This window comes from Anolis carolinensis, chromosome 1 (assembly GCF_035594765.1).
Source record: "Anolis carolinensis isolate JA03-04 chromosome 1, rAnoCar3.1.pri, whole genome shotgun sequence".
Classification (NCBI taxonomy): Eukaryota; Metazoa; Chordata; class Lepidosauria; order Squamata; family Dactyloidae; genus Anolis; species Anolis carolinensis.
In genome coordinates, this window is record NC_085841.1 from 100,144,088 (window position 1) to 100,160,228 (window position 16,141).

The 16,141-nt window shown below is 41.2% G+C and overlaps 1 protein-coding gene across 1 annotated transcript; it reads left to right on the forward strand.

Annotated features, from left to right (window-relative positions):
* The first annotated feature begins 1,377 nt into the window (after nt 1-1,377).
* On the forward strand, nt 1,378-12,959 carry ddo (D-aspartate oxidase). The gene is made up of 5 exons (XM_003215618.4): nt 1,378-1,675; nt 6,311-6,490; nt 7,610-7,718; nt 9,125-9,301; nt 10,512-12,959. The coding sequence occupies exons 2-5, from the start codon at nt 6,319-6,321 to the stop codon at nt 11,077-11,079; spliced, it is 1,026 nt and encodes a 341-aa protein (XP_003215666.2). The 5' UTR covers nt 1,378-1,675; nt 6,311-6,318; the 3' UTR covers nt 11,080-12,959.
* Nucleotides 12,960-16,141: the final 3,182 nt, after the last annotated feature.

The following is a 16,141-nucleotide window of genomic DNA, read 5'->3' on the forward strand; positions in this document are numbered from 1 at the left end:
GGCGGTGGCTGGGAGGGCTTTTGAACAATTAAAACTTGTGTGTCAAACTGCACCCTACTTCGAAAAGCCAGATCTGGCCACGGGGATCCATGCCTTAGTGACATCTAGAATGTATTACTGTAATCCACTCTACGTGGGGTTGCCTTTGAAAATGGCCTGGAAACTACAACTAGTATAAAGATCGGCAGCCAGGTTACTGACGGGCTAGCTATAGGGAGCATACCTATTAAAGCAGCTACACTGGCTGCTTATAAGTTTCTGGTCCCAATTCAAAGTGCAGGTTATCACCTCCAAAGCCCTACATGGTTCAGATCCTTCTGTCTACGTGACCATATCTCGCCCTATGAACTAGAGCAGGCTCTAAGATCTTCCAAGGAGGCTCTCCTCTCGGTCCCACCTCTGTCTCAAGTGCGGTTGGTGGGGACGAGGGAGAGGGCCTTCTCGGTTGTGGCTCCCTGGCTCCGAAACGCCTTTCCCAGGGAGATCAGGCAAGCCCCACAATTTAATCCTTTTGGATGGAGCTGAAGACATGGTGATTCAAGACGGCCTTTGACAACGTATCATCTAAAATGGATGATCTAAATAGAATGAAGTTTTACCCTGACATTTTAACACTGATATTTTCATCTGTTTTGTGGCTGGGACACTAAACATGTACGGCCATGTTCCAGAAGCATTATCTCCTGACGTTTTGCTCACATCTGTGGTTGTGAGGTATATTGGAAAAACTAAGCAAGGAAAATTTATATATCTGTGGAAAGTCCAGGGTGGGAGAAAGAACTCTTGTCTGTTAGAGGCCAGTGTGAAAGATGTAATTAATCACCTTGATTAGCATTAATGGCCTTGCCAGCTTCATGTCCTGGCTTCTTCCTGTCTGGGGGAATCCTTTGTTCAGAGGTGTTAGCTGCCCCTGATTGATTAATGTCTGGAATTCCTCTATTTTCAGAGTGTTCTTCCTTATTTACTGTTCTGATTATAGAGTTTCTTAATCCTGGGAGGCAGATTGTGTTTCTTTTCATGGTTTCCTCCTTTCTGTTGAAATTGTCCACATGCTTGTGGATTTCAATGGCTTCCCACTGCCCTCCAACAGGCAAGAGTTCTTTCACCCACCCTGGACCTTCCACAGATATATAAACTTTCCTTACTTTATTTTTTCCAATATACCTCGCAACCTCTGAGGATGCCTGCCACCGCTGTGGGCGAAACGTCAGGAGAGAATGCTTCTGGAACATGGCCATACAGCCCGGAAAACTCACAACAACGCGGTGATGCCCATGAAAGCCTTCGGCCACCCTTGTCTTCCCTCTTCTGTTCACTCCGGAGGTGTGTTTCCTTTAGAGACAGGCCACCCTGGCTAGGCAGGAGGGAGGCGAGTGGCGCTCACGGCAGCCCTTTTGGCACAGTTGACGGCCCAGATGTTTTGTCTCCCGAGGCCGGCAATTGCAGCGCCCTGGCCTGGCGAGAGAGGCGGACGGCGACATGCAGACTCCCGAGGAACAGAAGAAGAGGTCAAAGCGGGACTCCACTCTCCTCCTCCTCCTCTTCGTCCAATGGGGCGATTCGGCTTTAAAGGGATAGGTCCCGCCCAGCGAGTCCATGTTGGCCTGCGACGCGTCCTCCTCCTTCCCGGGAAGAAGGGCAGAAAGGAGCCCGGTCGGTCTCGCTCCGGAGGAAGGTACATCGTTGCGTTCTGCTCTACAACCCCGTGACTTGTAAAGGCGCGTCGGATCCGCAGGCAACGCAACCTACAGTCCACGTAGAGTTGAGGGGCCTGAGGCTGTTAGCAATTGTGGGAGTTGAAGTCCAAAACACCTGGAGGGCCCACGTTTGCCCGTACCTGCTGTAGATGCAACCCAATGTTTCCCAAACGGTGGTCTTCCAGGTGTTTTGGATTCCAGCTCCCAGGATCCTTGATCATTGACCGAGGGACCTGGGGCTTCAGGGAGATGAAGCCCAAAACACCTGCAGAAATACAGTTTGGGAAGCAATGGAACTGGACAGGTGCCCATCTTGGGAGAAATACTTCTCTCTTGTCTTAATGTTTCACCTTTCCCCCCAATATTGGAGTGAGTCACCTTCCAGGAGAATAGCTGTACAGTAAAAATGTCTTCTGCCACATTTATATAACAGTATAAGCTTTGTGGAGTCGTAGGGACACACTTTATAATTTAATAGACCTTTTACAGCACAGTTCCTGGTGTGTCAACTTGGAAGTCCCAATGAAGTAAATAGGAGTTCTTTTAGAGGCTCTAATCCAGTAGTTCTCACCCTGTGGGTCCCCAGGTGTTTTGGCCTACAACTCCCAGAAATCCCAGTCAGTTTACCAGCCATTAGGATTTCTGGGAATTGAAGGCCAAAACATCTGGGGACCCATGGGTTTTTATTTTTGTGTCAGGAGCAACTTGAGAAACTGTAAGTCGCTTCTGGTGTGAGAGAATTAGCCATCTGCAAGGATGTTGCCCGGGGATGTCCGAAAGTTTTGATGTTTTTACCATCCTTGTGGGAGGCTTCTCTCATGTCCCCCCACATGTAGCTGGAGCTGATAGAGGGAGCTCATCCACACTATCCCCAGGTTGGATTTGAACCGGCAACCTTCAGGTCAGCAACCCCAACCATCAAGTCATCAGTCCTGCCGGCACTGCACCACCAGGGGCTCCCACAGGTTGAGAAACACTCCTCTAAGCATATGGATTTTTATTGTGTCAGAAGCGAATTGAGACAAGTCGCTTCTGGTGTGAGAGGATTGCCCAGGAGACGGCCTGGTGTGTTACCATCCTGCTGGGACGCTTCTCTCATGGGAAGCTAGTGCTGACAGACAGGAGCTCATCCCATCTCACAGATTCAAACCTTCAATCTTCAGGTCAACAATTCAGCTGGTACAAGAGTTTAACCCATTGCACCACCGTGACACCAGCATATTGATTAATTACATACATGTGTTCTTTACATATACTGTCCATTCTTCCTTGTCTTCAGTGAGCTGAAGGAGGCATCCCTGGCTCTTCCTTGCCCCACTTTCCTCACAACCACCTTGTAAGGGTTGGCCCAGCTAAGCAAGAATGACTGGTATAGGGTTAGGATTTTCTAGCACTGAGCCATGGCAGTTAACGCGGTATCAAACTTCATTAATTCTACAGTGCAGGGGGACCCTTGGTGAGTTTCATCACAGTCCAGCATTCCCAAATTCACAGCGATGGCTGCATTCACATTGGACATCCTGGTTTGGACAGCATGTTAAACTGTAATCTAATGCGGAAGGCTGGGTAGCTTGAAACTTCCAAGGGGATCTTTTCGGACTCCCATTGACCCTCCTCTGGACCTCCACAATCTCCCATTGTTTTCAACCCCAAAACTGTTTTTTTTGGGTGGAGAATCTCTGCCCACATTCATAAACCTTGAAATTATTTTCCAAGGCTATTCCATGCTGCCCTGCACCCAAAAACAAAACAAAAAGAAGGAGAGAGAGAAAGAGGAGAAAATTTCCAAGAACATTCAGAGAGATGACTGGCAGTGACCTGTTGACAACAACAGAATAATATAATATCAACAACAACACTGGCCAACACAAATGTCGGTATCTCAAATGTAAGACATGCTTCTGGATATATTTTTTCTGCCGATTCCAAAAATGGCACCTGTTTTCCCCTATCACCTTTAGTTTTTGTCATACAAAATATATGCCACATACCAGTCTTCATCTGCTCATCCATAAAATATGAGAGGATAACCATATCTAAGAAACTAGAGCTGATACAGTCTATCCAATGCAATTTTCAAAATCAATACCCCAACTAATCCCAGGAACAGTCCCGAAAAACCAAGACATCAAGCATTTATTTTGGTTGGGCTATGCAATATAATTTTATGTGTTTCCCACTTTTATCTCTGATTGAGAATCAAGGCAATGCCATTTTAAACCTCTAGCATATACTTTTAAAAATAAGTATCTCTGTGACTGAGATTCAAAACATGACTGTAAAATATCTCTGTGACTGAGATGCAAAAAATGAATGTAAAATAATATCATTTATACAAAGAGATTGTGACAAAGTAGTTATTTTTTCAAGCTGAATTTGTCACTCTTGTTAAGTTGTTTGAAGTAAGTCCAACAGTAAAAAATCTCCAGCATATAAATATGAAAATTGAATTAAATAGACAAATTGGTTAAAATCACTTAATGCTGCCAGAGATTGAAGAGGAGCCAAGAATCTGGCAGCGCAACCCTCTTGGCTTATGCCCATTCACACCTGACAGTTATAGCGCTATGATTCCACTTTAACTGCCATAGCCGTAAAATTATGGAATTTGCAGTTTGGGGAAGGGCATTTAGAGTTTTCCGGTTGAGAGCTCCAGTGTTTCACCAAACTATCATCCCCAGGATTTTATTGGGTGCAGCCATGGTAGTTAAAGCGCTATTATTGTGTGTTTTGAAAGTGTTCCAGCTGATTTCATATTAGGAAAATCCCTCCTGGGTTGTCCAAGATAGCCGTAAGGAGTGATGGGAAGTTTTTGTTCTCTTTTTGATGTAGTGCAGCTTGCTGTGTCACTCGGACCTGTACAAACTGTCCCTAAATAGAACAATGGTTAGTGGAAATAAACCAGCTCCAAAGGTTTATGAATCTGTCTTGATTTCTGTTAATATCTTCACGGATTGTTGCATAAAGCTTTAGAACTGATAGTGTTAGGAATCTGGAATCCTGCCAGACATACTGGGATTTTAATAATATGTTTGAGATCTGAGCCACCCCTTAGAGACTGGAATGATGCCCTAACCCAGATCTTAATCAAAGTTTGGGACTTTTTCTGATTAGCTCCCCAAACCTCCTAGTCAGAATAGCTTGGGGGTTTGAGGCAGTGCAGTCCAAAAAGTAACTTTCCCAGGCTTTGATCTTAAGTATGCTTTAACCCTTTCATGCAGGGGACAAGGAACAAATGCTTTAGGTTGTTTTTTTCCCCAGCTAATATTTGGGAAATGATCAACCAAATTCTACTTGCCAAGTGCAAAGTACTATCTTTTTTTTTTTTTTAAACTAGCTTTGTCTAAAAATAAGACAGCTAGTTAAAATCTAGGATTTTAAACAGATGACAAAGGACACACTGAACTCATTGCAAAGAACCTTTTGATCCCTGGAATGCTTCAACTATGAATGATGAGGGGCATATTGGTGACTTTCAGTGATGTTAATTTGAATTTGCCACCATCACAACTCACTGTTTTGGTGGTTGTCAAGGTTGGACAAGGTTGTTCTAAGCTCTTGCTGATTAAAATCTTCTCAAACCCATTTATAAGCAGAACATACACATAACACATCATATTGTTAGCAGTAGGAACTGTGAAGATGCATCCAACTAGTTTGCTGTAGCTGGATCTACTGCTATGGTTTTATCTTCAGAGATCTCTCAACAAGCCCCTGAAGGTCTCTAAAGATGCTTGTCGAAGCATGGGTAGTATATTTTGCAGAATATTACCCCCACCCCTCAATTTATTAAATTTAAGAAATCAAATAGCAGGTTGTATGTTTGGTTTGAGAAAATAGTATTAATGTGTTTGCATGCTCTAACAATTTTTCCTTTTGGTATTTAATTAGTTAGAATTGTAAAATTGGGTCTATGCTTGAGGGGGGTTTTTGCATGGCGCCTCCCCTTCAGTAGGTCACCTTTTGCTTTGGCAGGACTTTGGCAGCAGGCTTTCCCCATAGTGACAATAACAAACAACAGTTGTTTTTCCATAAGCTTCCAACATACAATTGGTCAAGGAGAATGAGAGAAAGGAACAAGGCTACTGGTTGGTGCCTCCTATGGTTGTAGTTGATGACAGGGCACATGCCACCATCAGTGAGCCCTGACAGTCCTGAGGACCTATAACAGCTCCCAAGACTACTGGATGCTTTCCCCAGGACTCAGCAATTACAGCTTCAGCTTTCTGTCTGGAAGGGCCCATTCTATGAAGCACATGGGTGCAATTTCCTGATGTGAATCGCCTCAACTTCACCAGGATAGGCCATGGCACCGTTGCCCATGTTGCCACCATCCAGAAGGGCTGGATTTCACATCCCTTCATCCACAGACCAGCATTGCCAATGATTATGCTGTCTGGGGATGGAATGGATTATTGTCTAAAATATTAAAAAGGAGTCAAATTGGGCAAGTCAGATTTGTTGATTAAGAAGTACGCCATGCTCTTTCCTGGTAGTTTTTTTCTTTCTTTTTAAAAGTAGATTTTTAAAAGTAGATTAAATAGTATACAGAGTTTTACACTTGTCTCTGGATGTTTCTTTTACCCATTATCGCACTCTGACCTCTTCCCCAGTGTAAAACATGGTCAAGGCAAAGGTTGCCATCATTGGCGCTGGGCTGATTGGTCTCTCCACTGCTGTGTGCATTTCGGACTCTATTCCAGACTGCACTGTGACTGTCATTGCTGACAGATTTACTCCCAACACCACAAGTGATGTAGCTGCTGGGGTGCTTATTCCACATTTTTACCCAGGTGAGTGAAATGATTGTTCCAAAACGCAAAATGTGAAGATGTATAGGTTTTCCAGCTGCATAATGGTTTCAAAGAGATATAATGTCGTTCTCAAGACTGATCCCATGACATGCAAGAACAAGAATGCATCCTGAGTAATCAGAAAATCATAATGTTTAATTGGAAAACTGTGGTCTTCAAAACTAGATGCCTAAGAGTCACAGGGCAGCTGTAAATGAGAACTGCAGTGACTGGGTGTGCATTGGTGTAACTTCAATACATTTGTTCTTGATACACAGTGTGGCATCTTATTAGTTGCATATGCAGGCATAAATCAATTTTAGTCCTGTGTATGCCTTTCAAAATAATAATTGCAGAAGGTGATGTTTCCTTTATTTGCAATGACCAAAGTCCCCAACACCACTTACTGTAGTGTCACTGATGTCCTCTTCTTCCCCATGGCCCTTCCATACTTAATAGAGGAGTGGGTTAGAGACTGAAGTACCTGGCTGTGTCCCTGCAGACAGGCACAAAATTATTATATTTTCCAGTGAGATCTCCAGGGGATCTCCGCAGACTTCAGCAGATAAAGTCAATAGTCAGGCACTTCTGTGATCCTCTCCATCAGGCATGGAATTGCCACAGGAGGGACTTCAATAGCTCTATAGTAAATCCAGTAAAGTATAGTAAAGTGAATGGCCAGTTGTAGCATAGTTCCACATGCAGAACTACTGTGCCATGCCAGGGTATACAGGATTCCGGTTTCCGAGTCCAGATTTTGCAACCCTTTTGCGTATTGATAATTGCAGGTGGTAAGTAATCTGTTTCTGCACATGTTCAACATGAGTGGTAACAACACAGGGAATTGCAGGGGAAAGGGGGAAATGGTCGGCTTGGATTCCTCATTTCCGTCCTACAACGGCATATCTCTGTTGTTTTCATGAGTATAAGAAACTTTTCTATTCAAGAAATTACCAATCTCACAATTTTGAGACAACTGGAATACAGCTCACTATAGAATTGTAACTACCTGTTAAGATAGGAATTATTTCTATTTGGGGTTTCTATGCTTTGATGCTGCTTTTGGATTTTCCCAGTCTTCTCCCACCATTTGAAATGTATGCTGTTTCTTCTATGCAGGGACATCAGTTCATCAACAGAAACAGTGGTATAGGGAGACTTTTGACTTCTTGTCCATAATCTGTAATTCCCCTAATGCTTCAGAGGCTGGAATTCATTTAATATCTGGGTAAGAAGGAATTTTCTGAAGGCAAGTCTGGATTATAATGTCTGGGGCTCTAAAAAAGTTCCAAAAATGGGGGCTGTGTTTACATATGTGTGAGCTACAGTACAGTCTCACTTATCCAACATAAACGGGCTGGCAGAATGTTGGATAAGCGAATATGTTGGATAATAAGGAGGCATTAAGGAAACGCCTATTAAACACCAAATTAGGTTATGATTTTACAAATGAAGCACCAAAACATCATGTTAGACAACAAATTTGGCAGAAAAAGTAGCTCAATACGCAGTAATGCTATGTAGTAATTACTGTATTTATGAATTTAGCACCAAAATATCACGATATATTGAAAAAATTGACTACAAAAATGCGTTGGATAATCCAGAACGTTGGATAAGCGAGTGTTGGATAAGTGAGACTCTACTGTATTTCAAGGGTAGTTAGTGGCTTAGGCTAAACAAACAAGTAGTACATTGCAAAGGTCAATAGACAACAAACAGCACAAAATCTTCATGTCCAAATCCATTCTGATCCCTCAACATGATCCTATGCTTTTTAAAAATACAGTTAAGTAGCTAGAAATGTGATGCAGGATTTCTGCTAATTCCAATAGACATAATTGCACAAATCATATCTATACAAAGTATCCAAAAGTCATATGACATGTTTGTGATTCATGTCTCCCATCTGTGCATATGTCTTCTTGTCAGGCTTGTGCATGTTTTGCTGGCATATTACTACATTGATTCTAAAATATGCTAAGAAATGGAATAAAGTAGTACACAGACCCATCACGTAGGAGGCATAGGCCACTTTTGGAAGATCTAGAAGCACACTCAGAACTATAAGTAAATACAAGCTGCCCAATTCTCTTCATTGTCAGAAGATGTTTCATCCATTTAATATGGACTCATTTGGAGAATGTTCTATGGGTTTATTTTTCAGCTCCTGAATTGGAAATGGTTATCAGCTTGTTTTTCTATGCTTGACCCTAATACTTGTCATCGTATGCATATTTGAGGAAATAGAATGCACTTCATATTATATTTTAAGAAGTGTCCATACAATATTTCATAAAGATACCTTTCAAATAGCTGTGGATGAATAGCTCTCTCTCTCTCTCTTTCTCTCTCTCTCTCTCTCTCTCTCTCTCTCTCTCTCTCTCTCTATATATATATATATATATATATATGTGTGTGTGTGTGTGTGTGTGTGTGTGTGTGTATCTCACATCGTTTAGGGATCCAAAATAGCGATAAAAAGAGACATTTAATTCTCTATAAAGTTTGAATTAGTTCTGATGTTCTAAATAGGTTTATTTTCATTCACTTAGTTTTCTTGGTAATACACAACAAAATGGTAGCACAACAAAATCAGTAATTTACATGACTCTTTTTTTCCATGTCTCTGAGGTGGCAGATTTTTAAAACTGTTCCTGATGAGAAGGTACCATTTTGGTCTGATGTGGTTCTGGGATTTCGCTCCATGACTGAAAGAGAGTTGAAGAAATTTCCACAGCACAAATTTGGCCAGGTCTTTACTACACTAAAATGTGAATCCCCCCTCTATCTGATTTGGCTAGAGAAAAGGTAAGATTAAAAAAATAATCAAAAATTGAAATGGAACAACAGAATTCAAGGATTTATAATAAAAAGATTAAGTGCTTATTGAATGTAATCCTTCTCACCCACAACTGATTGTGTTCCAACTTCATGAAGTTGTAAGTCCCCTGAAATGCTCTTCCAGCTCCCTGTATCCTAATCTTAGGATACTCAAACCCCATAAAATGTTCCTTTATTAAAATACTTGCAAATTGTAACTGTCATAATCCTAGTATGATCAGACAGATAAACAATTTGGATGATGGCTTGGAAAAATTGGAGCAAATTTGGTGTAGTGGTTTGAGTATTGGACATTTCCAAAATTATCCTGCAAAATTGTTGGGTGGGTGTGGGTGCTACTGTTTGGGAAACCAAAATCTAATGTTCATTGAAATTCTAGCTTCATCGTTTTAACAAACAGTAGGTGGAATGAGATGCCCTAGTTTGGAGGAACATTTTGCCTACTGAGTGAGTTGGGAGTGGCTCCTGAAAGCTGAAGGCAATAGGGTATCTCCAGCATTGTGCCCCATATTCACATGCTTCCTTTTTGGAAGTGTCTTAGAGGCACAAGGATCTGTTTTCTATCCTTGTTATAGCTTTCCTTGGCATTATTTGAACAAAGTGCCATTTCCTTTTTGTCTCCATTTATTAATTTTTCTTATGTAAAAATCACATTGAAGTTAAAATGAGAAGCAAATGAATTTAAAAGAATAAACAAAGAGTTAACAAACCAAAAAATACACCAAGAAAGAACTATCTATACATAAACATCTAACAAAGATGACCAAGTATCCCCAAAAGCATCCACACAAAGTTGATCTCCATAAGCCATATCTTCAAATATTGAAAGAGTTGTGAAATTTTGAGTTCAGGTCCAGCACTATATCCCTAAAACACATGCTTCTTCTGTCTGGGGGGCACATGAGGTCTAGTTTTATTTATTTATTTTATTTACATCATTTTTACCCCGCCCTTCTCACCCGGAGGGACTTAGGGCGGCTTACAACAGTCGGCAAATTACATTGCCCAAAATACATTCAACACATTCAGTTTTATCTTCTCTCTCCAGCTTTCCTTGTAGCTACACAGTTTCAGTACACTTCATGCTCTGTGATGCTTTTGTCCCTACTTAATAATTGTTCAAGTAGAGAATTCATGTGAACTGTCGTACTTTTCACCTCTGGCATTTTGTTCACAGACTGAAAGAAAATGGAGGCCAGGTGCAAGTTAGAAAACTAGAAGACCTTTGGGAATTGTATGGCAGCTACGACATTGTAGTGAACTGCTCAGGCATCGGCTCCAGGAAGCTTATAGGAGACCTGGAGATATATCCCATCAGAGGTCAAGTTCTCAAGGTTCACGCCCCGTGGGTTACACACTTCATTCGCGATGGGGATGGACTAACGTACATCTTTCCAGGGATACACAGTGTCACATTAGGCGGGACGAGGGAAAAGGATAACTGGAACTTGGCCCCAGATTCCAGTAACAGCAAAAACATACTCAACCGGTGTTGTGCTCTTGAGCCCTCTCTTCAAGCAGCTAAGGATATCCAGGTGAAGGTGGGCCTGAGGCCAACGAGGTCTGCTGTGAAAGTACAGAAAGAGACACTGGTCCGAGGCAATGAGAAACTGGTAGTGGTCCACAACTATGGACATGGTGCTGGTGGCTTTTCAGTGCACTGGGGTACAGCCAAAGAGGCAACTCAACTAGTGAAAGAGTGCATTGCAGCATTACAACAGCCCAGGTGCAAGGCAAAGCTGTAAAGCGTAGGATGAAAATGTTCCCTTTGTCTTAGTAATTAGTAATACTGTTGTACTAGAACAGTTTTTCCCAACATGGTGCCCTCCAAATACATTGTGCTGTAACTTTTGCCTGCCCAAGTTTGCATAGCCAGTAGTCAGGGATGGAAGGTCTGTAGCCCAAAACATTTGGAAAACACTAGATTGAGGAAGGCTAATCTGGATGGTTTGTACTGAAATTCTTTTAGCTTAATTGTTTCCCAGGAAATATTATAGTTCCTACTATTAATGGCTCCTTAATTTACATTATAATCCTCTAATCCAGAATTTTTCATTTCTCTCTGTGTTATATAAAGATGACATTTCAGTCTAGTTTCTGTCTGTATCCAAGTTTTATTATATGGGAAGAATCATCACAATGTTTTGAATACTATTAGTCAAAGCCATATCAATGCATTCTGTACTGTTTGACAAGTTAGACCTATTTTAAAAATCCTAATTATATAGTGCTCTGTGCAACAAATGATGTTGCTTTAAAATTAGCTAATTTAATTTTCTTAGGCAATATTTTTAGCTTTAGATTGGAATAAGAAAAACAGTCAAGGAGATTGGATGTCCCTCTTCCTTATTTTTGAAGGGATTTTTTTTTTGCCCACAAATGGACTCTTGAAAGCTGATCTATCACATAGATCAGAAATATTAAATAAAGCAAATTTGAATAACAGATGAAAGATGTTTTGGTCAATCCGTTTCCAATTATTTGTTTACATGCATATATCCTCAAGCAATTTTTGACAGATTTGTTCCCAAATGTTCCCATGGCCAATAGTTGTGAAGAAGACCAGCACATCTTTGTTGTGCTTCTGTCAGGGGAAATAGTTTACTTTTCTTTGATTTCTGGGTCATTGTGTGCTATGGCAAGGAAGCAAGATCCCTGAACTGAGGGAGAACATGAAGACATCCATGGCTTTCCTGTTGTAGAGGGATCACCTGTCCCTGTTATGTTGACATTTGGACTCCAGGTCGGCAGAAGGTTCTCCAGTGGTGAACATTGGCCATACCTCCATCCTCACAATGGCCCCCTTCTAAACCATCCCTGGAACATTAATTACATTCAGAGGAGTGGGGAGTTGGACAATTTTGGGCCAAGGATGGCCCAAAATACTTCATTTCTATTTAAAAAAATATATAATGTTGTCATTAGTGGGTACTACAATGTCACTACCTTTGTCTCAGATTGTGTGAAGAGGTATTCAATATCTCCTTATGCTGTTATCATACCAGGCTATGAGGAGGTGCCTGGGCTTAGCTCTACCTTACCTTCAATCTGGGTGCATCTACATTGTAGAATTAATGCAGTACATCACTTTAACATGGCTCAGTGCAATGGAATCCCAGGAATCAAGGTTTTACAAAGACTTTTGGCTTTTCTGCCAAAGAGTTCTCGTGCTTCAACAGCATTGAGCCGTAGCAGTTAAAGTGGTGTTGAACTACGTTTATTCTACAGTGTAAATGCAACCTAAGTTATACCATTGCCTGGTTGCTGTCCCTTCAAGACCTTTGCTTAAGCACTTGGCAGAACTTTACACTGTCAGATTCAAATAAGATCTCAGCTAACAGGCACACTAGGTTTTTAAAAGTTGTACTTTGTACAATTCTGAACTTTTTGAATACTGTGCAAATTGAATTATACTTACCTATACTTTCAAATATATGGGTTCTTTTTATTAATGTGGCAATAAGAATTCTGACACTTAATGACTTTTGAATTTGATGTTATTTTATTTGCAAAGAATTGGATGAGGTAATTAGCTACAGCATCCCCTCAGGAGAACACAGTGATTTGTTGCAGGGCTTTGTATTGATCATATTTTTGCAAAATAAAATTGAGTTCTTTTTCTGCAGTACTGTATTTCTTTTATGTGCTTTCCTTGTTCATTTTACCACTAGAGAGCAGCATTGGATCAGTCTCTGGTTTTAATCCAATGCGGAGAAGTGTATGCTTGGTTTGGGAATAGGGGTTTCTTTTGCAGGGCTTCTCTGTTCTTCAAAGCCAAGGCTGACTTGAACTGTTCAAAAGAAGGAAGGAGAAGAAAGGTGTGTAAAAAATATTCATGGGAAAATTATTTCCAGTCGCTCATGTATATGGATGGAGGCCCTCCTTCCATTCCAAGAAGAGTTGTGAAAAGAAGAAGGCAAAAATGCAATATTAGTGTCAAATCCAATGTGATGAATTAACTGGTTGATCTTTCCCTATCTGGAAATATGCCTGTGCATCTTTCTCCAATTAGGGCTGCTAGACCAAAAAGTCAGCCCTTCTCTACCTTCAATGGTTGTGTAGAAGTGGGAATTTCATCAGGTGACAACCTCACCTGCTGAAATGCCCTCATCTATACAATTCTTAAATGCACCATTTTTCACTCTAAGTAACAAAAGAGTGTTTCAGTCCAGATGCTGTTCTGCATTACCAGAAAAAATGGCCACACGTGTATGCTATATATACAGGTAGCCACTGTTAGTGATACACAACTGTAGTGTGTGACCACAGAATCAAAATATCTTCCAGATGCAGTAGTTGTAGTTTTTAAATTGTTGACCATGGTTGCATCTACACTGTAGATGTAATGCAGTTTGATACCAATTTAGCTGCCATAACTCCATGCTGCAGAATTCTGAGATTTGTGGTTTGATGAAGCATCAACTCTGGTAGAGAAGACTAAAACTACAGCTTCCATAACATTGAGCCACAACATGTAATGTGTCAAACTGAATTAATTCTACAATGCAGATACACCCAAGATGGATATAGGCAAGCATTGTATATAGGCAAGGTGGATATAGGCAAATGGAATCCTCCCACCTCTGCAGGAGTCTACCCTATATCATGCAGCTGTGGACTAGTCTACATAGGGACCACCAAACGCAGCATTAGGTCCAGGTTCCTGTTGTGAACTTAAGGGATGGTGGTCTCATGGGAAGGTGGACAAAATCTGGCACTTCTCAGTGGTCAATTCTCCATGGTCTTCCTTCCTTTATGGTTGCTGAGCCTGGCACCTTTTTTCCTTCTGCTGCCACCATCTATGCAGGCATACTTAGGGCACTGAAAACCACCAACAGGACTCCAGCCTTTAACATGATATAAATTTGTTTCTAGGCCCGTGCTTTGTATGAGAAGCACAGATAACAGTTCCACACTGGCCACATTCACAGGAGGTGAATGGCTCTGTGAAGGCGGCCAATCATTTCAATACAGCAATAGTAATTTGTATTATTGTTTTGCCAAGTTATCAGGCTGCAACCCAGGATTTGTCATGGTAACTTTGAAATAATAATGGGAGAGAGAGTGCCCATTGTTACAGCATGGCAGCAAAATTACGAGAGAAATAACAAGTAGAGAAGTGCCTCCTTGACCTTGTTTGCTTCTGTTTTCCCTCTGCTGTATTCATTTGCCTTGTTGTTGCCTCTCCTAGTATAAACATGGTTGTTGAAATGTAGGGCCTTTGCTCCAAAATAAAGCAAGTATTTCCTTCTATTGTGTGGGAGGGAGTTCTGGTGCTGCAGATGCTATAAATTCCCAAAGGAACTACAATAAGTAGCAACCTTGATTCCTGCCTATTTTCATTGGTAGAAGGGTGGCTTGTGGTATCTGGGTGGGGGTCCACATTGTGGGTTTGCCCATCTCTATTTTCCGGTACTTGCCCAACTTTTGGCATTTCTACTGTACACCTGCTACATTACATAGAGGAAATTATTTGTTGCCAATCAACTTCAAAGTTTGAGCAAGGTAGCAAAAAGCATGAATGCGGGATTTCCGCTGCACAAATCTTGTCAAGAAATCTCCATGATAGGTATGCCTGTCAGGACCCAGGCTGCAGAGCACCAATAACCTTACACAGAGACCAGAATCTATCTAATATCTTTATTATAGAAATATATAAAGTCAATAAAAACAAGTGAAGAATATAGTTCAGAAGCAGACCTTTCAGATGAGGTCAAATATAGTCCAGTAATGTATTGTCCAATATAAGATATAAGATATAAGAGTTCAAAGTTTTAATCCACTTGACCGAAACACACACTTTGCCAAGCAAAGTGTGGGGAAATGACAGAGTCTTTAAAGTCCAATGTACTTGACCACAAGGCAGGAAAATAAACTCGATTCTTGGCTAGATCAAAGACTTGAACGAGGCAAACATGAAGCATGGACAAGGTCCAAGGAAGTCCGTGAAACAAGGCAAGGCTGGAAACTTAATCCGGGAAACAAGGAACTGGGGTAACGAAGTCCACACACGATCTCTCTCCTCAAGCTGAACACTTGACTCCGCAAGGTTCCCCTTGCGGCAAAACCCCTATATAGGGTCTTGCTCTGTCTTCAACATTACACCCTTTCAAATATTTCAACATGGCTATTATATCACCTCTTAACCTTCTCTTCCCCGCCATTATATCATTTTATCATTTGACATCATAGTATGCTGGAGTCCTGTTGGAAGCTGGAGGAAGAGAGAGAAATTGGGTCATTTTAAACATAGCTGAGAATATGGGAATACAGAGGATTAATCTTGACTGTCCCTGTCAAATCAGTTGGAAGGAATGCCACTGTTTAGCTCTTATTGAAAAGACTCATTTACTCCCTCTGATCCTCACCTACTACTCCTTGGTGGAATGCAGACAAAGAAATATGATTGGCTATTCCTTATATGCTTTGCTTATAAATGTGTAGAATCTAAGTACTGAGTCAAGTGTTTTCAAAAGTCCAGTGGATTTCAATAGGGAAATGGTGCATTCTTGTGGAAAACCAATTGGGATTTGAGAGTGCTGAATTTTGGTGTCACATTTATTCTTTGTAGCCCTGGTTTCTTTTGTCACCGTCATGGACAGTTTCTCTATATTTAGAGGGAGTGGGGAGAGCATGGTTTCATCTTACTAATTCAGTTTTGCAACCCACTTTCTTTTAGCATTACGAAATGGAGCGCATTTGGGAAATCAGCAGGAAGCCGATATGCCCATCTGGATGTAATAGCAGATGCTTCTTCTGGGGGGACATGCTGAGTTTCAGCTTTTATATATGAGTCACATTTTTTCT